A 21,401-nucleotide genomic window follows, 5' to 3' on the forward strand; every position below is an offset into this window, starting at 1 on the left:
TTTATCAGGCATTCTCTTTTGACAGTATACCACATGGTGGCAGTAGACATCTGTCCAAGATCAATCAAGCTCACATGATATTGATTTCCTTGTACTTTATTGAATACGCATGTTTTTAGTTGACATAAACATATATTATTATTATATTTAAATAAGGTCACAACAACCCCCCCCCCCCCCCTTCATACTATGTTGATGCAAACAAAATTTCCCTGTGGGAAAAGTCTACTAAGTTCCCATCTACTCTATCAAACTCTATTCCATCTCTCAAAGAGTCTTGTCACAGCCCTGCTGCCTGCTAGTGACCATGCGGCTAACATCAATGTTGCTGCTTGTGAAGATCTCCCTGGCTTTGTCGATGGTGGCGACAGGGAGGGTGCGTGTGCGCGACAGGGAGGGTGCGTGTGCGCCCCAGGATCCAGGCAATGTCCATGTGGAACAGACGCAGGACATCGGTACAGGAATAGACTAGAGCTGAGTTCTCATAGTCGGTGGAGATGATCCAGTAAGGCGAGTAGGGCAGGACTGTTATAGACAGAGCAGAGAGACACACACATGAAGGTAAGACATTCATAGAAAGACACACAGAGGAAATATATATACACATACACCACCGTTCAAAAGTTTGGGGTCACTTAGAAATGTCCTTGTTTTTGAAAGAAAAGCAAATTTTTTTGTCCATTAAAATAACATAAAATTGATCAGAAATACAGTGCAGACATTGTTAATGTTCCTGTAGCTCAGTTGGTAGAGCATGGTGTTTGCAACACCAGGGTTGTGGGTTTGATTCCCGCGGGGGGCCAGCACAGGAAAAAAAAATGTATGAAATGTATGCATTCACTACTGTAAGTCGCTCTGGATAAGAGCGTCTGCTAAATGACTAAAATGTAATGTAAATGACTATTGTAGCTGGAAACAGCAGAGGCCCATTATCAGCAACCATAACTCGAGTGTACCAATGGTATGTTGTGTTAGCTAATCCAAGTTTATCATTTTAAAAGGCTAATTGATCATTAGAAAACCCTTTTGTAATTATGTTAGCACAGCTGAAAACTGTTGTTCTGATTAAAGAAGCAATAAAACTGGCCTTCTTTAGACTAATTGAGTATCTGGTGCATCAGCATTTGTGGGTTTGATTACAGGCTCAAAATGGCCAGAAACAAAGAACTTTCTTCTGAAACTCGTCAGTCTATTACTACTTGATTCCATATGTGTTATTTCATGTCTATTATACTACAATATAAAAAATTGAAAATAAATTATGAAAAACTCTGGAATGAGTAGGTGTGTCCAAACTTTTGACTGGTATGTCAATCTAGCAAACCAGGCAACTAAAAGCAACTTTATAAACAATTTACTTTCTAGCTTGTTAGCTAGCTAGCTAACATTAAGTTAGCTGGTTAGCCAGTTCAAATAATGACCATATCATATAGCTGACAACGTCTTAACTTTAGCTAATTTGTATTCATTATTACAGGAAAATAAACTCACAACAAGATCTTTCTTTAAAATTTAATGGCAAGCTAATTACAGAAAATATTTTACGGTTGTGTAACGAAATAAAAGCAGGGCATTCTCTTCGATAAATTGTTTAATTAGACACTGTTTTGTTGGCCTAACGGTATATCCTAATTTGACTTTGGTGCAGGTCATGTTGTACTTCACATTACCATATCTGGTAAACACATACTATATCAAATAAAATCTATGTTTATTTGTCACATGCACAGTATACAGAAGGTGTAAACGGTACAGTGAAATGGTTACTTGCACTGTGGAGTCTTTTGTTTAGACATGTAGCTAGCTAGCTAAACATTGAACCATAACTCATAACATTCCCAGCAAACACATTCAGGTTGGCATCGTAGGGGTCCACTTTGGGCTGTAATAAAGGCCTGCCTTGGGCTACATGCACTGGGTTGTTGCTCATGGGCAAATAGTTGGCCCCTAATTGCTGGCCCTTTGCTGGCAGCCCTTATTCAGCCCCAAGTAAGTGTGGGCAGCCCATTACCAGCTCACAAGAAGCCCTTATGTTATTTGGCCTGCCCTCGTTGGGCCCATTACGGTCCAAATGAAAGTTTATTGATGGCCTAGTGATGAATTGCCTCCCTGTGGCTCAGTTGGTAGAGCATGGTGTTTGCAATGGTGTTTGCAACGCCAGGGTTGTGGGTTCGATTCCCACGGGGGGCCAGTACGAGAAAAAAAAAAGTTTGAAATGAATTGAAATGTATGCATTCACTACTGTAAGTCGCTCTGGATAAGAGCGTCTGCTAAATGACTAAAATGTAATGTAATGTAATGAATTCCCAAATATAACCTGCATTCTACCCAAACATTACCTGCATTCTACCCAAACAACTGTGGTAAACCTGTTAATTCTGCATGTATAAAATATCTATTTTAAGTCCAAAAACTGTAATAAAACATATATTAAATACCACAACATATTCAAATTCAATAGATTTTATTGTCAATATTAAATAACAGTTAAGTAACTCAGGGTCTTAATGGAGTCTTAAGTTAATATCCAGTAAATACAATACAATTAAAAGGGCAAGGGTAGCCTTCCACAAGCTTCCCACAATAAGTTGGTGAATTTTGGCTCATTCCTCCTGGCAGAGCTGGTGTAACTGAGTCAGGTTTGTAGGCCTCCTTGTTCTGCCCACAAATGTTTTATAGGATTGAGGTCAAGGCTTTGTGATGGCCACTCCAATATCTTGACTTTGTTGTCCTTAAGCCATTTTGCCACAACTTTGGAAGTATGCTTGGGGTCATTGTCTATTTGGAAGACCCATTTGCGACCAAGCTTTAATTCCTGACTGATGTCTTGAGATGTTGTTTCAATATATCCACATAATTTTCGTTCCTCATGATGCCATCTATTTTGTGAAGTACACCAGTCCCCCCTGCAGCAAAGCACCCCCACAACATGATACTGCCACCCCCATGCTTCACGGTTGGGATGGTTTTCTTCAGCTTCCTCCAAACATAACAATGTTCATTACGGCCAAACAGTTCTATTTTTGTTTCATCAGACCAGAGGACATTTCTCCAAAAAGTACGATCTTTGTCACCATGTGCAGTTGCAAACCGTAGTCTGGCTTTTTTTATGACGGTTTTGGAGCAGTGGCTTCTTCCTTGCTGAGCGGCCTTTCAGATTATGTCGATATAGCACTCGTTTTACTATGGATATAGATACTTTTGTACCTGTTTCCTCCAGCATCTTCACAAGGTCCTTTGCTGCTGTTCTGGGATTGATTTGCACTTTTCGCACCAAAGTACATTCATCTCTAGGAGACAGAACGTGTCTCCTTCCTGAACGGTATGACGGCTGCGTGGTCCCATGGTGTTTATACTTGCGTACTATTGTTTGTACAGATGAACGTGGTACCTTCAGGCGTTTGGAAATTGCTCCCAAGGATGAACAAGACTTGTGGAGGTCTACAATTTGGAGGTCTTGGCTGATTTCTTTTGATTTTACCATGATGTCAAGCAACGAGTCACTGAGTTTGAAGGTAGGCCTTGAAATACATCCACAGGTACACCTCCAATTGACTAAAATTATGTAAATTAGCCTATCAGAAGCTTTTAAAGCCAAGATAATGCAAAGCAGTGCGACACAAAAAACAACAACAAAGAGTTACACATGGAATAAACAAACGTACAGTCAATAACACAATAGAAAAGTCTATATACAGTGTGTGCAAATGAAGTAAGATTAGGGAGGTAAGGCAATAAATAGGCCATAGTGGCGAAATAATTACAATTTAGCAATTAAACACTGGAGTGATAGATGTGCAGAATATGCATGTGCAAGTAGAGAGAGATTCTGGGGTGCAAAGGAGGAAAAAAATATGGGGATGAGGTAGTTGGGTGGGCTATTTACAGATGGGCTATGAACAGGTGCAATGATCTGTAAGCTGCTCTGACAGCTGATGCTTAAAGTTAGTGAGGGAGATATGAGTCTCCTGCTTCAGCGATTTTTTCAATTTGTTCCAGGCGGCCAAACGAGGAATTGGCTTTGGGGGTGACCAGTGAAATATACCTGCTGGAGCGCATGCTACGTGTGGGTGCTGCTATGGGGACCAGTGAGCTAAGATAAGGTGGGGCTTTACCTAGCAAAGACGTATAGATGACCTGGAGCCAGTGGGTTTGACAACGAATATGAAGCAAGGGCCAGACAACGAGAGCATACAGGTCGCAGTGGTGGGTAGGATATGGGGCTTTGGTGACAAACGGATGGAGGGCATCCAATTTGTTGAGCAGAGTGTCGGAGGCTATTTTGTAAGTTACATCGCCGAAGTCAAGGATTGGTAGGATAGTCAGTTTTACAAGGGTATGTTTAGCAGCATGAGTGAAGGATGCTTTGTTGCGAAATAGGAAGCCGATTCTAGATTTAATTTTGGATTGGAGATACTTAATGTGAGTCTGGAAGGAGAGTTTACAGTCTAACCAGACACCTAGGTATTTGTAGTTGTCCACATATTCTAAGTCAGAACCGTCCAGAGTAGTGATGCTAGACGGGCAGGCAGGTACAGGCAGCGAACGTTTGAAGAGCATGTATTTAGTTTTACCTGCATTTAAGAGCAGTTGGAGGCCACGGAAGGAGAGTTTTATGGCATTGAAGATCGTCTGGGGGTTAGCTAACACTGTCCAAAGAAGGGCCAGAAGTATACAGAATGGTGTTGTTTGTGCAGAGGTGGATCAGAGAATCACCAGCAGCAAGAGCGACATCATTGATGTATACAGAGAAAAGAGTCGGCCCGAGAATTGAACCCTGTGGAATCCCATAGAGTCTGCCAGAGGTCCGGACAACAGGCCCTCCGATTTGACACACTGAACTCTGTCTGAGAAGTAGTCGGTGAACCAGGCGAGGCAGTCATTTGAGAAACCAAGGCTGTTGAGTCTGCCGATAAGAATGCGGTGATTGACAGAGTCGAAAGCCTTGGCCAGGTTGATGAATACGAACAGTATTGTCTCTTATCGAAGGCGGTTATAATATCGTTTAGGACCTTGAGTGTGGCTGAGGTGCACCCATGACGAGCTCTGAAACCAGATTGCATAGCGGAGAAGGTACGGTGGGATTCGAAATGGTCGGTGATCTGTTTGTTAACTTGGCTTTCGAAGACCTTAGAAAGGCAGGGTAGGATAGATATAGGTCTGTAACAGTTTGGGTCTAGAGTGTCTCCCCCTTTGAAGAGGGTGATGACCGCGGCAGCTTTCCAATCTTTGGGGATCTCAGACGATACGAAAGAGAGGTTGAACAGCCTAGTAATAGGGGTTGCAACAATTGCAGCGGATAATTTTAGAAAGAGAGGGTCCAGATTGTCTAGCCCAGCTGATTTGTAAGGGGCCAGATTTTGCATCTCTTTCAGAACATCAGCTATCTGGATTTGGGTGAAGGAGAACTGGGGGAGGCTTGGGCAAGTTGCTGTGGGGGGTACAGAGCTGTTGACCGGAGTAGGGGTAGCAAGGTGGAAAGCATGGCCAGCCGTAGAAAAATGCTTATTATAATTCTCAATTATCGTGGATTTATCGGTGGTGACAGTGTTTCCTAGCCTCAGTGCAGTGGACAGCTGGGAGGAGGTGCTCTTATTCTCCATGAACTTTACAGTGTCCCAGAACTTTTTGGAGTTTGTGCTGCAGGATTCAAATTTCTGTTTGAAAAAGCCAGCCTTTGCTTTCCTAACTGACTGTGTATATTTGTTCCTAACTTCCCTGAAAAGTTGCATATCGTGGGGGCTATTTGATGCTAATGCAGTACACCACAGGATGTTTTTGTGCTGGTCAAGGGCAGTCAGGTTTGGAGTGAACCAAGGGCTATATCTGTTACTAGTTCTACATTGTTTGAATGGGCATGCTTATTTAAGATGGTGAGGAAAGCACTTTTAAAGAATAACCAGGCATCCTCTACTGACAGAATAAGGTCAATATCCTTCCAGGAGCCACAATATCCTTCCACTGAGCCACAGGGAAATTCGCTGACGACACGACAGAGTAGTAGGCCATGATTACCAACATCGATGAGACAGCCTATAGGAAGGAGGTAGGCACTCTGACTGCATGGTACCAGGTAAACAACCTCTCCCTCAACATCAGCAAAACAAAGTAGCTGATTGTGGACTTCAGGAGGAACCAGGCTGGGTTCGGGCTCGGAGCTCAAGAATTTCATTTTATCCTGTAATGAAATCTGTAACCCTGTACATGTGACTATTAAACTCTAGACCTAAAATCTAAATCTAGTGTGTAGCAGTTAATTATATAGCTACTAGGCTATGTGGTGGTAGATCGACTGAGGTGAATGAAGCTTCAGCAACAAATGTGATAAGAGGTAATCTTTGCTTGTTTCTGCTGTTCTCCAAATAGCATTTTTGAGTGTGTAAATTGTATAGAAGTGCAGTAATTGGCAGGTAGAGATGTTGGATCTTAATTTGATCACTTTTTTGCAGAGAATTTTCCTGCACCGCAGGAAATGCAGATGAGCTTTGTGATTTACATAAATTCACTGAAAACCCACACTAACACACCATCATATTAACAGTATTTCACTTCTCATGTAGTCTAATTTTAGCCAGCTAATAGTCCTACTACAGATCAAGCAACATTATGGACGGGCCAGTGCCAGAAGAGGGCAAAAGGGGGCATTTCCCGCTCAGTTGAAACTTGTGCCCCCTCAGTTTTAGTAAAACAGATGCACAAAGATAATACCATTCATTCATGATTTTCTGTAATCATGGTAGCATGGCATCCACATTAATGTAGAAGTGTTCAGAAACATATTATATTCTTATTTACCATAAAAGTGACTCCAAAATGACATAATACATATAATGACACCATACACAATATTTTCCATTAATTTCTATTAGGCACAACATAATCCAAAACACAATCAAAACAAACTGCAAATGCATCCAACAAATTTCTAGTCTCAAGCTTGATGTAGTCATTGTGTTCTAGGAACAATGGACCAAATAGTAAGCTTTTGACTAAATGTAATACACTCTAAGTGAATTTGACCAAATACATAAAGTGCTTTCACACATTTGTATGAAAAAACCCTCAAATAAAAGGTGACTATGTACAGATGTAGGATGTTAATTTGATAATTATTTTGTTGCTGAGAAGGAAATGCTAACTTGTGGTGAATCTGAGTTTTAAAACGTATTCTAAAGTTTATAATTTCCACTCAGAAATGTCAGACTTGATTTGCCCTAATGAAAAATGTATCAATCCCTACAAAAATGTCCACTAATTATAATCCACATAATAATTTGCATATCCTGTTGCTGCAGGATTATTTTCCTGCTGTGGCAAACTGGCTCAAATTAAGATCCAATATCTGTACTGCCACCTCATATAAAAAACATTTGATCTCAAATCCAAAATGCTAAGTATAGAGCCAAATTAAAAGTTTTAGCTTCACTGTCCAAATAAATATGTAATAAATCTCACCTCGCCATTTTCAAATGCCCTCTTAGTCACTTTTCCTGGCGCCAGGCCTGTTTATAGACTAAATGTTCAAATACTGTTGCTGCAGGATTATTTTGCTGCAACAATACTGGTAAAATTAAGATCCTATATCTGTATAGGTACATTATCTGTGCCGACAGGTCAGGCAGGGGAGTGATAACTTTTTCATACTGAAGGCTGGCTGGACGGCTGGTTCTGGACAAGGCCCCCAGTGGGCTACCTGGGCACTGATGAGGCGCATGAGGAGGAGAGGCAAGACGAGGGCAAATGATGGCTTCATGTTCACAGAGGCAGCCATCACCTGAAAATAATTACAGTCAATCAACAGAGAGTTCAAGTCAAAAAACAAAGCTTCAAAAAGAGAAATTGTTTCCCTTTCAGAGGCACAAGAAGTAAGTCCAGGATTAGGCATAATTAGGGTCTGGGAACTGGCCCTAGGAAATTAGATTGTGACCATTTTTTTTTCATAGTCAAAGAAAAAAATATATAAACATGGTGAGAGAAGAACAGGAGGACGGATGACTCATCGGCCATCACTTCATCAAATGTAAAATATAAACATTCAATAACTGTAATACCTGTCATAAATGCAAAACATGGTCACACACAGTGGTTACATTTAAGACAAAAAAAAGCTTCTTCATTAACCAAAGAAAATTTGAAAAATAAATCAATATAAATGTGTTTCACCATTACCTATGTAACATAAATAAATCATTGGGTTATTTTAAGTGAACTGCTATTTATAACTATTTATGACTACTGTCATGACGTTGGCCTGTGGGTAAGGTTTATGACCCCCCCCGCCATAAATCCCTTTCTCCCTTCCCCTCTCTGACCCTACTGAAGGACTGCTGTCCTGAAGGACTGCTGTCCTGTTAAATATAGAGAGTCTGGGAACATCAAACAAATGGGGAAAGGAACCATATTTTGGTAATAAAACCAGTTGGAAATATGCTTTGGAACGTAATGAGTATGGATGTCAGTTCGTTGTTATCTGAGACATTATGACTGATGACAGGACGACATAAACTGTACCTGAGAAAGTATACACCCTCTAGTTATCAGAGTAACATGGAATTGTTATGCAATTGAAATGTTTGATATTGGAATTGTTTGTTAGGAGATTAAATGTAATTTTAGCTTCCAAATGAGAGAATTGGGTTTTCATAAGGAAAGTGCCCTGCTTGATCAGTGGCCCACCCCTGTGAAGAGACAGGGGTTATAAACGATGAAACACATCCCTCCCCCTCTCCATTATATAAGCCTTTGACGAATAGATAACCACGTTGTTCCAGTACGTGAGGTCTGCAGCCTCTACGTTAGAAGGACACACATGTCAAGTAAGCCAACCTCGGCGTGAGCTTTGGTGGCGAATGGTATGAACTTTGAGCTTATTCACTACAGAAGTGATACTTCCTAGCCGTTGAGTTAGCAGCGGCCGCTGTAGACATGGGCTAGGAAAGGACGGACGACGGACCCAGTCTAACAACCACAGACGAAGATACCACCACGTATCCAATTTACCACCAGAGACATTCTTCCGAGTACAGGAAGATCTGTTGGCCAACCCGGCCAGCATCTACGACCAATATATCGAAGCGCAGCTCAGAGTAAATATTTATTGCATTTTCCTTTTCCAAATGGGCGGTAATTTAGAATGCATAAGATAACGTATTTACGATAGCACAGCTGCTGTTTCTTCATTCCTAAGTCTTCCCGCTCTTTCATTCAAGCCCAACCCCCTTTCCTTTGTGTAACCAGCCATGATACAGGTTCCGTCCACCAGGACGTTTCTGTATGACATCATATGTATTCGGTGTATTTGTAATTTTGTGTGATAAGTTTAGGTATTTAGTAAATAAATAATTAAACCCAATTTTGTATTGCTGATTCAACTTGTTAGCCGGGGTTCGTGAAGATAGCCAAGAATTTACAACTTTCATTATGAGACTGAAAATAAGATAAGGGTTAATATTGACTGCTATCGATGTAAAAGATTACTAAGTATTTTAAGAGTTTATTCGGAAGATAACGGCTCTATAAACGTTCTTCCGTGGTGCTCCGACTTTCTAGTTAATTACATTTACATGATTAGCTTAATCAGGTAATATTAATTACAGAGAAAGAATTTTATAGGTTAGCATGTCATATCACTTAATCCGGCATAGCCAAAGACACGACACTATGTAGAGATCAGCTTTGTTTTATTTCTCAGTCCCTGGTGTTGCTCTCTCTCCCCTTGTCTCAAATGACAAAGATATTCAGCGAACTCTACCTTATTACGCTTGTTATCACACCAACCAAATTCAATCATTCATTTGACCCGCCCAAACTAGTTCTCATTTAAACATTGGTAAAGTTAATTTATCTTTATATAAAATCCCATACAACAGTGAAAAGCACCTCTTACCTCTGTTGTCTCTCTGGTCAGGATATCTGGTCTCACAAGGATGTTCTCTCTCCTGGGTCACGCCACACTGAAGTCTCTGTGTCTTGACTGAATGTCTTTGTAGCGTCCCGGTGCTTATTTCTGACATAATGTAAATGATTAGCGAATTGGAGTCATGTGGGACATACCAGGATAAATGTTAAAAAACAATATGGTAGGATGGCATGGAATAGCCCTCTCTGGCACATTGTGAAGATGTCATGTAACACGTGAAAGGATATCCAGACCTTTTCAGGCTCTCAACCGGCCTCGATAGTCCTGCTCTTTTATTTATATAGTTTACCGGGACATTTTTGAGTAGCAGTTTATTTAGCAGTGCAGACATTACTAGGTATTTACTAAGCAATTTGTTACAACATGGCCATTCCACAGTTATATGTGTAATATAAACAACACTTTGGATGATGTCAAACTCAAATATAAGAAGTAAGCTATGATATTCAGGTCAAAATGTCAAGACAATAATAAACACACACTTTGCATGAAGGCATTTAATAACAGAGATTCCATAACTTAAAATGTTTCATTCCAACGCCCCTCCATCAATATTATGAATGACAACCCATTATGTGTACCCCAGTACACACTGGAAGGGAGAGAGGTTAGTGGAGGAGTGGCGAAGTGAGTTCTGTGCCATCTCGGCCCAGGGCACGAACGTCGCCCACTCCCCCGGCCGGTCCTGGCAATAAGACCGCAGAAACCTGCCCACATCCTGGTTTACTCTCTCCACCTGCCCATTACTCTCGGGGTGAAATCCCGAAGTAAGGCTGATCGAGACCCCCCAGACGTTCCATGAACGCCTTCCAGACCCTAGACGTGAACTGGGGACCTCGATCAGACACTATATCCTCAGGCACCCTGTAGTGCCGGAAGACGTGCGTAAACAAGGCCTCCGCAGTCTGTAGGGCCATAGGGAGACCGGGCAGGTGGCCTCCCTAATCAACCCTGACCCTAATGGTCGACTATCTAAAGCGTGAACTGGGAAGGGCATAGCCACAGGAACGATGGGGATCCCTAAACTATGGGCAAATGATCTGTCAATAAAATTCCTAGCCGCGCCTGAATCGACGAGCGCCTTATGCTGGGAATGCGGGGAAAACCCAGGAAAAGTAACGAACAAAAAGGGGGCTCTGGGTGAGGATGGTGCCTTCTCACCTGGGGTGACGCCAGAGTGCCCTGCCTGCTGCCTCGACCCCCAGAGGAACCAACTCGCGCAAACTGCAGCGATAGTGGTCGATCAGGGCCCTGTTGTTCCATCCAGCTCCGGAGGCCAGGGTCCTAAAGTCCAAAGCAAACTCCTGTGCGCTCCTCGTCCCCTGCCATAGGTGGAAAAGACGTTCACCCACTGCACTGCCCTCGGGCGGGTGGTCGAAGACTGCCCGGAAACGACGGGTGAACTCCTTAAAGTGGTCCAGCACCGCATCTCCTTCCACCCATACGGCGTTGGCCAACTCAAGGGCTTTCCAAGAGAGACAGGAGACGAGAGTGGACACCCTCTCAAGGCCCGAAGGAGCCGGGTGGACGGTTGCCAGGTATAACTCCAACTGCAGCAGGAAACCCTGGCAGCGGGCAGCCATCCCATCGTACTCCCCGTGGAGGGTGAGGTGAATCCCACTGGAACCGGGTGCAGGGGGAGTGAGTAGTGGAGGTCCCTGTTGTGCTGGGGGAGGCACTGGAGGAACTCCCTATCTCTCTCAGCGGTCCATGGTTTGGACAACGCGGTCCATGGCGCCGAGATGGTGGATTATTGCCTCTTGCTCCAGGACGCGCTCCTCAACCCCTATACCAGGGGCACCTGCTCCTGCTGACTCCATATGGGTGGTGTGGAATTCTGTAAGGGTTGCGGAACTGGTGGCAGTGAAGTCAGACTCAGGAGAGCAGAAATAGGTAATAGCCAGAGCAGTTTAATTTCAAAACCAACGGCAATAAAAAAAGAAACTGCATGGGTACAAAACCGCGCACCAGTAACATAGTGCACAAGCACTTACAAACAAACAATTCCACACAAGGACATGAGGGGAACAGAGGGTTAAATACACAACACTTAATGAGGGAAATGGAAACCAGGTGTGTAGGAAAACAAGACAAAACAAATGGAAAATTAAAAGTGGATCGACGATGGCTAGAAGACCGGTGACGCCGACCGCCGAACACCGCCCGAACAAGGAGAGGAAACGACTTCGGTGGAAGTCGTGACAATATGGTGAACTGAGTTGAATCTACCCATAACTAACAGACTAACTATGTAAAAATGTCTGTTGATTCATATCAGATTGGGCAATTATAATTAGTCGCGTGTTATAGTTTATTTTATTGTTGTCACGCCTGCTCCCGCTCTTCCCCCCTGGCCGCTCGAGGGCGCCAGGCTGCCCTGCATTAGGCACTCCTGCCACCATCATTTACGCACACCTGCCTTCCCTTGTCACTCGCATCAGCGATATTGGACTCACTCAATCACCTGTTTATTACCTCCCCTATATTTGTCAGTTCCCCAGCTCTGTTCCCCGCTGCTGCATTGATTGTAATATGTCCGTGTTACCCGTGTGCTGACTCTGTTTCTGTCTTGTTCCATGTCTGTTCCTAATGAAATGTTTGACTCCACGTACCTGCTTCTCATCTCTAGCGTCAACCGTTACAATTGTATCTTTTTTTTATTATGTTTTTCAGAAGAGAAAAACATTTTAATACGAAGTATTCGTTTTGAGACATACAAACAACCTAAATCTAATCCAAGTAATCAGACTATTCGACCGCTAATAATTGAACAACCAACATGCAGTATGACGTTCCTATATGGTACCAGTAATTGCGCAGCTCAACCATGAATGAGAGCAATGCTCCCTCTGAGCAAATTTCAGGTCTGCTGAGTACAAACTTGAAGGTTCGGTGCAACTTCCAGTGCACATTTACTGTGAACAGTGAGCCTGTACCCGCTTTAAGTTACAGTTTTAACAGTAGTCAAGTAGGCTACTGTGGCTATTTGATCATGATGTAGGCCTACCAGAGTGGCCTACCTTCAAAAACAATGGAGAAAATGCATCCCATAACATTTTAACATGGAAGTAGCTGTTCCATCATTCAACCTACAGTAAATCAAATCAAATGTTATTTGTCACATGCGCCAAATACAACCTTACAGTGAAATGCTTACTTACAAGCCTTTAACCAACAATACTTGAAGAAGTTTTAAGAGAAAAAAAAGTATTAAGTAAAAAATAGAAAATAAAAGTAATACATATTTAATCAGGAGCAGTAAAATAACAAGTGAGGCTATATACAGGGGGTACCGGTACAAAGTCAATGTGTGGGGGCAACGGTTACTAGAGGTAATTGAGGTAATATGTACATGTAGGTAGAGTTAAAGTGACTATGCATAGATTATAAACAGAGAGTAGCAGCAGCGTAAAAGAGGGGTCTGGGTAGCCTATAGATTAGCTGTTTAGGAGTCTTATGGCTTGGGGGTAGAAGCTGTTAAGAAGCCTCTTGGACCTAGACTTGGCGCTCCGGTACCGCTTGCCGTGCATTAGCAGAGAGAACAGTCTATGACTAGGGTGGCTGGAGTCTTTGACAATTTTTAGGGCGTTCCTCTGACACAGCCTGGTATAGAGGTCCCGGATGGCATGAAGCTTGGCCCCAGTGATGAACTGGGCTGTACGCACTACCCTCTGTAGTGCCTTGTGGTCGGAGGCTGAGTAGTTGCCATACCAGGCAGTGATGCAACCAGTCAGGATGCTCTCGATGGTGCAGCTGTTGAACCTTTTGAGGATCTGAGGACCCATGTCAAATCTTTTCAATCTCGTGAGGGGGAATAGGTTTTGTTGTGCCATCTTAACGACTGTCTTGGTGTGCTTGGACCATGTTAGTTTGATGTTGATGAGGATGCCAAGGAACTTGAAGCTCTCAGCCTGCTCCACTACAGCATCGTTGTAGAGAATGGGGGCATGTTCTGTCCTCCTTTTCCTATAGTCCACAATCATCTCCTTTGTCTTGATCACATTGAGGGAGAGGTTGTTGTCCTTGCACCACACAGTCAGGTCTCTGACCTCCTCCCTATAGGCTGCCTCATTGTTGTCGGTGATCAGGCCTACCACTGTTGTGTCATCTGCAAACTTAATGATGGTGTTGGAGTTGTGCCTGGCCATGCAGTCATGAGTGAACAGGGAGTACAGGAGAGGACTGAGCACGCACCCCTGAGGGGACCGGGGGTGCTGAGGATCAGCGTGGCAGATGTGTTGCTACCTACTCTTACCACCTGGGGCCGGCCCGTCAGGAAGTCCAGGATCCAGTTGCAAAGGGAGGTGTTCAGTCCCAGGGTCCTTAGCTTAGTGATGAGCTTTGAGGGCACTATGGTGTTGAACGCTGAGCTGTAGTCAATGAATAGCATTCTCACATAGGTGTTCCCTTTGTCCAGGTGGAAAAGGGCAGTGTGGAGTGCAATAGAGATTGCATCATCTGTGGATCTGTAGGGGTGGTATGCAAATTGGAGTGGGTTTAGGGTTTCTGGGATAATGGTGTTGATATGAGCCATGACCAGCCTTTCAAAGCACTTCATGGCTACAGATGTGAGTGCTACGGGTCGGTAGTCATTTAGGCAAGTTACCTGAGTGTTCTTGGGCACAGGGACTATGGTGGTCTGCTTGAAACATGTTGGTATTACAGACTCAGACAGGGAGGTTGAAAATGTCAGTGAAAACACTTGCCAGTTGGTCAGCGCATGCTCGGAGTACACGTCCTGGTAATCCGTCTGGCTTTGCTGCCTTGTGAATGTTGACCTGTTTAAAGGTCTTACTAACATTGGCTTCGGAGAGCGTGATCGCACAGCCGTCCGAAACTGCCGATGCTCTCATGCATGTTTCAGTGTTATTTGCCTCAAAGAAAGCATAGAAGTAATTTAGCTCTTCTGGTAGGCTCGTGTCACTGGGAAGCTCTCTGCTGTGCTTCCCTTTGTAGTCTGTAATAGTTTGCAAGCCCTGCCCCATCCAACGAGCGCCGGAACCGGTTCGTCAGAGGGTATAGTGGGATTTCTGATAAGCTTCCAGGTTAGAGTCCCGCTCCTTGAAACCGGCAGCTCTACCCTTTAGCTCAGTGCAGATGTTGCCTGTAATCCATAGCTTCTGGTTGGGGTATGTACGTACAGTCACTGTAGGGACGACATCACCTACGCACGTATTGATGAAGCCAGTGACTGATGTGGTGTACTCCTCAATGCCATTGGAAGAATCCCAGATAATATTCAAATCTGTGCTAGCAAAACAGTCCTGTAGTTTAGCATCTGCTTCATCTGACCACTTTTTTACTGACCCGAGTCACTGCTGCACTCACCCTTTTGGAAGATGGCAGGGAGCTTCTGGATCTCATACTACTTGCCCAGATACTGTACCAAAGACAAAGATAAAAGTTTACATGACAATTTTATGATATGGAATGGCTTAGTGCTCTGGGGTTAGGTTTCACCCAGGAATAGATTCAGGTTAGGATAAGGGTTACGGTTAGGGTTGGAGCTAAGGTTAGTAGATAGTTGAAATGTTACTGATAGTCTAGAGCATCTACAGATGAACTATCCAAATAAAGTGTTTCCCAATGTTCTACACATGCATAGGAGCAGCTTCAGGGACACTTTATCTGGATAGTCCATCTGTAGATGGTCTACAGACTTTTAGTAACAGTTCAACTATCTACTAACGCTAGCTCTAACCCTAATCTTAACCCTTACCCTAGCCCTTACCTTAACCCTTATTCTAATACTAACCCTAACTGTAACCTTAGTAAGCAGTTGCTTATCAACAGATTTGTTGATAGTATGACCATCTGTAGAGCATCTACAGATGGAAAATCCAGACTATCCAAATAAAGTGTGTCCGCAACTTAATATACAGTAATAAGAGTTTGGTATATTCACCCTGGCGGCGTCAAAGTTAGCCTGGACGGGGGGTTGGGGGCATTTTCCAGGGCGGAAGGTCTGGGCGTTAGCTGCCAGAACGGACAGCAGAGTCAGAGACAAAACCTGTAGAGCCTGCATCTTGGGGTCTGTAGAGCAAAAGAAAGAAGAGTAGAGACAATGTCACCAACTCCATTGGAGGACATTTTCTTGTGTGAATCAAACTCAAGATACTGCCATTGAAAGCGCCATGCTCTAGCAAAGTATTAAGTAATAACATGTTAGTACAATGTTGTTAATAGTGTGATTACAGTGTTTCTACACAAGTATAAGAGTATGTTAACTTCCTACTACTTTCTTAGATATTGTACCATTGCACGACATTCTAAGCATTCAAGCTAAGACTTGCGTAAATGGGCAGTAAAACGTCTAATTTGAGCACCTCATCCATTTGAACACCATTATTGTATATTTGTTTTACTGGGGTTATAAATGAACTTAGAGTATATTGTGGTTCATTTTGTCTACTGTGAGGACCATTTTAGGGGAAATAGAAGCACAAGCTCTCCCTCGCCCTCCATTTGGCAAATCTGACCATAATTCTATCCTCCTGAATCCTGCTTACAAGCAAAAATTAAAGCAAAAATTAAAGCACACACAAGAAAATGTATGCACAGTAGTAAATTGGTTTGGATTAAAGCATCTTCTAAATGGCATATTATTCCACTCCTGTAACAACCGAAAGCACAAACATGTCAATCATTAGCAGAGTCAGCAAGGAGTTTGTTTCTATAACAGCCATTTGAACAGGTGCCAAGCTCTCACGCACCCCACCACCATGCCACCCCCACTCCAATACATTTAAATAGGTGTCTGTAACCCACTGAACATTAGTGTAACCAGGTTGAACATCTGAACAAGTAAAGGTAAGTGGGACTTGTACCCATTCATTCCACTCTTTCTCTCTATGATGCTCTAAGCTCTGCAATTTCACTTTGCCTTATGAATGATGATGTGCAAGTTGTTATTTGTAACACCATTCTGACATAAAATGTACGTTGCTTGATCAGAGTCTATGAGAATTGCTTGTATGTGTATGTATGTGTATGTATGTGTATGTGTTTCTGGTTCCTAAATATTCATATATTTCTTAATTCCTTTCTTTTAATTTTTGCGTGTATTGTTTTGTATTGTTAGGTATTACTGCACTGTTGGAGCTAGGAACATAAGCATTACGCTACACCCGTGATTACATCTGCCAAATATGTGTACGCGACCAATAAAATATGATTTGATTTAAAAAATTTGATTTTGAATGAAGTACTGTATATTTGAAGTCAATTTTCATTGTCCTCCGACCCATAAAATGTGATTTGATTTAAAATGTTTTGATTTTGAATGAAGTACTGTATATTTGAAGTCAATTTTCATTGTCCTCCGACCCATAAAATGTGATTTGATTTCAAATGTTTTGATTTTGAATGAAGTACTGTATATTTGAAGTCAATTTTCATTGTCCTCCAATGGAGTTGCTGACATTGTCTCTACTCTTCTTTCTTTTGCTCTACAGACCCCAAGGTGCAGGCTCTACAGGTTTTGTCTCTGACTCTGCTGTCCGTTCTGGCAGCTAACGCCCAGACCTTCCGCCCTGGAAAATGCCCCCAACCCCCCGTCCAGGCTAACTTTGACGCCGCCAGGGTGAATATACCAAACTCTTATTACTGTATATTAAGTTGCGGACACACTTTATTTGGATAGTCTTGATTTTCCATCTGTAGATGCTCTACAGATGGTTATACTATCAACAAATCTGTTGATAAGCAACTGCTTACTAAGGTTACAGTTAGGGTTAGTATTAGAATAAGGGTTAAGGTAAGGGCTAGGGTAAGGGTAAGGGTTAAGATTAGGGTTAGAGCTAGCGTTAGTAGATAGTTGAACTGTTACTAAAAGTCTGTAGACCATCTACAGATGGACTATCCAGATAGTGTCCCTGAAGCTGCTCCTATGCATGTGTAGAACATTGGGAAACACTTTATTTGGATAGTTCATCTGTAGATGCTCTAGACTATCAGTAACATTTCTACTATCTATCTACTAACCCTAGCTCCAACCCTAACCCTAATCCTAACCCTAACCTGAATCTATTCCTGGGGGAAACCTAACCCCAGAGCACTAAGCCATTCCATATCATAAAATTGTCATGTAAACGTTTATCTTTGTCTTTGGTACAGTATCTGGGCAAGTGGTATGAGATCCAGAAGCTCCCTGCCATCTTCCAGAAGGGCGAGTGCAGCACTGCCACATACTCCTTGAAGAGCCCCGGAGTAGTCGGTGTGCTCAACAAGGAGCTGCTGTATGTACATTTAAGAGATTGTTCAACAAAATAAAATGTTTGTACATTAAACTGAGACTCAGCGATATGACGTTGCCACGAGCAGCACCATAGATCCAGATGAGCACAACGCAAGACGACGCACCCAGAGAATCTCAGAGTATCTGCGCCTGTGCACAGGTTAGCTTCAATAGCTACAAAGTGATAGTTTCTGAATCTGAAACAGCAGAGAAGTTTATCATTGCGCTTCAATGCTGTTAGTTGTTGTTTTGGAAATCGATCCGATATTGCTGTTTACTTCATGAATCGCTGACTCTAACTTTAAAGGAATAGTTTAGCGAAATGTAACTATTTTTACATGAGAGCAGACTGCCCTTTAATAACCCATGTCCGAGACTCCTATTCAATCAACTACAGTTAAAGGAAAACCGCACTGTGGGTTTACTCAGAATGGTAACAGGTTAAAAAAAGGTGGGACGTCAATATCCAATGAAAATGTTCACAGCTTGCGTGGGGGTGACTCGGTTAACAAGGTTATCACCTCAGATACAGCATGAACATTCAGAGTGAACGTGCAAGTGCTGCTTTCCTTTATCTACTATTGATTGAATAGGGGCCCATGAGTAAGTAGGCCTCACAAAACGTCATTGTTAAATGTGTTTAACCTCTCTCTCTCCCTTTTTCTCTCAGGTCTAACAATACTGTCAATGCTATTACTGGCTATGCTAAGGCCAAGGACCCCTCTGAACCCGCCAAGCTGGAAGTCACCTTCTTTGAGGGTAAACATACAGTGAAGGAAAAAAATATTTGATCCCCTGCTGCTTTTGTACGTTTGCCCACTGACAAAGAAATGATCAGTGTATAATTTTAATTGTAGGTTTATTTGAACAGTGAGAGACAGAATAACAACAAATAAATCCAGAAAAACGCATGTCAAAAATTGTATAAATTGATTTGCATTTTAATGAAGGAAATAAGTATTTGACCCCCTCTCAATCAGAAAGGATTCTGGCTCCCAGGTGTCTTTTATACAGGTAACAAGCTGAGATTAGGAGCACACCCTTAAAGGGAGTGCTCCTAATCTCAGTTTGTTACCTGCATAAAAGACACCTGTCCACAGAAGCAATCAATCAATCAGATTCCAAACTCTCCACCATGGCCAAGACCAAAGAGCTCTCCAAGGATGTCAGGGACAAGATTGTAGACCTACACAAGGCTGGAATGGGCTACAAGACCATCGCCAAGCAGCTTGGTGAGAAGGTGACAACAGTTGGTGCGATTATTCGCAAATGGAAGAAACATAAAAGAACTGTCAATCTCCCTCAGCCTGGGGCTCCATGCAAAATCTCACCTCGTGGAGTTGCAATGATCATGAGAGCAGTGAGGAATCAGCCCAGAACTACACAGGAGGATCTTGTCAATGATCTCAAGGCAGCTGGGACCATAGTAACCAAGAAAACAATTGGTAACACACTACGCCGTGAAGGACTGAAATCCTACAGCGCCCGCAAGGTCCCCCTGCTCAAGAAAGCACATATACATGCCTGTCTGAAGTTTGCCAATGAACATCTGAATGATTCAGAGGACAACTGGGTGAAAGTGTTGTGGTCAGATGAGACCAAAATGGAGCTCTTTGGCATCAACTCAAGTCGCCGTGTTTGGAGGAGGAGGAATGCTGCCTATGACCCCAAGAACACCATCTCCACCGTCAAACATGGAGGTGGAAACATTATACTTTGGGGGTGTTTTTCTGCTAAGGGGACAGGACAACTTCAACGCATCAAAGGGACGATAGACGGGGCCATGTACCGTCAAATCCTGGGTGAGAACCTCCTTCCCTCAGCCAGGGCATTGAAAATGGGTCGTGGATGGGTATTCCAGCATGACAATGACCCAAAACACACAGCCAAGGCAACAAAGGAGGGGCTCAAGAAGAAGCACATTAAGGTCCTGAAGTGGCCTAGCCAGTCTCCAGACCTTAATCCCATAGAAAATCTGTGGAGGGAGCTGAAGGTCTGAGTTGCCAAACGTCAGCCTCGAAACCTTAATGATTTGGAGAAGATCTGCAAAGAGGAGTGGGACCAAAATCCCTCCTGAGATGTGTGCAAACATGATGGCCAACTACAAGAAACGTCTGACCTCTGTGATTGCCAGCAAGGGTTATGCCACCAAGTACTAAGTCATGTTTGGCAGAGGGGTCAAATACAAAATTTCCCTCATTAAAATGCAAATCAATTTATAACATTTGTGACATGCGTTTTTCTGGATTTTTTTGTTGTTATTCTGTCTCTCACTGTTCAAATAAACCTACCATTAAAGTTATAGACTGATAATTTCTTTGTCAGTGGACAAACGTACAAAATCACCAGGGGATCAAATACTTTTTTCCCTCACTGTACCTCTAATATATTTGTCTCAACATTCTTGTATGTATTTGAATATATGTTTTCCTGTCCTGCAGACTCTTCCCCTGGCCCCTACTGGGTGTTGTCCACTGACTACAAGGGCCACTCTGTGGTCTACAGCTGCACCGAATTCCTGAGCGCCTTCCACGTGGACTTTGCCTGGATCCTGAGCAGAGAGCCAACCCTCTCTAAGGAGAAACTTGGGGAGCTGTACAACTTGTTCACCTCCAACGGCATTAACATCGACGTGATGACCGTCACCGACCAGAGCCAAGAGCTGTGCGTCGACATGCCTCTGTGGGCCTAAGAGACTACCGGATTCAGTCTAGAAAATGCATACGTTTTACATTCATCACATGGCATGCACATAGAGTCCAAATTATTAGGACATGTAAACACCTTCATCTGCGTTTCAGCTGTGGATTTGATCTTCGCAGGTGCTAGCACCAGCCGAGCGAGCCTCCCTCTTTAGTGCGAGTGAAGTGAGTTCGGAACAACTGAATGTATGCTCCTTAGAGGTAGTTTTCACATACAAACATGTTTACAAATTAATACAAAATTAAAAGCTGAAATTGATTATAAGTATTCAACCCCTTTGTTATGGCAAGCCTAAATCATCTCAGGAGTAAAAATGTGCTTAACAAATCACGTAATAAGATACATGGACTCATTCTGTGTACAAAAATAGTGTTTAACATGATTTTTGAATGATCACCTTATCTCTGTGCCCCACACATACAATTATCTGTAAGGTCCCTCAGTCGAGCAGTGAATTTCAAACACAGATTCAACCACAAAGACCAGGGAGATTTTCCAGTGCTTCGCAAAGAAGAGCAGCTATTGGTAAATGGGTAAAAAAAT

At 42.8% G+C, this 21,401-nt stretch overlaps 1 protein-coding gene and 1 pseudogene across 1 annotated transcript; one reads left to right on the forward strand and one right to left on the reverse strand.

Moving 5' to 3' along the window:
* Positions 1 to 319: 319 nt before the first annotated feature.
* On the reverse strand, positions 320 to 15,951 carry LOC115157708 (apolipoprotein D-like; annotated as a pseudogene).
* Positions 15,952 to 17,005: 1,054 nt separating this feature from the next.
* LOC115157757 (apolipoprotein D-like) lies at positions 17,006 to 21,104 on the forward strand. Its single transcript, XM_029706194.1, has 5 exons — positions 17,006 to 17,071; positions 17,374 to 17,501; positions 18,035 to 18,156; positions 18,826 to 18,914; positions 20,597 to 21,104. The coding sequence occupies exons 1-5, from the start codon at positions 17,068 to 17,070 to the stop codon at positions 20,845 to 20,847; spliced, it is 594 nt and encodes a 197-aa protein (XP_029562054.1). The 5' UTR covers positions 17,006 to 17,067; the 3' UTR covers positions 20,848 to 21,104.
* The last annotated feature ends 297 nt before the right edge of the window (positions 21,105 to 21,401 follow it).

The sequence above is a fragment of the Salmo trutta genome, chromosome 21 (assembly GCF_901001165.1).
Source record: "Salmo trutta chromosome 21, fSalTru1.1, whole genome shotgun sequence".
Taxonomy (NCBI): Eukaryota; Metazoa; Chordata; class Actinopteri; order Salmoniformes; family Salmonidae; genus Salmo; species Salmo trutta.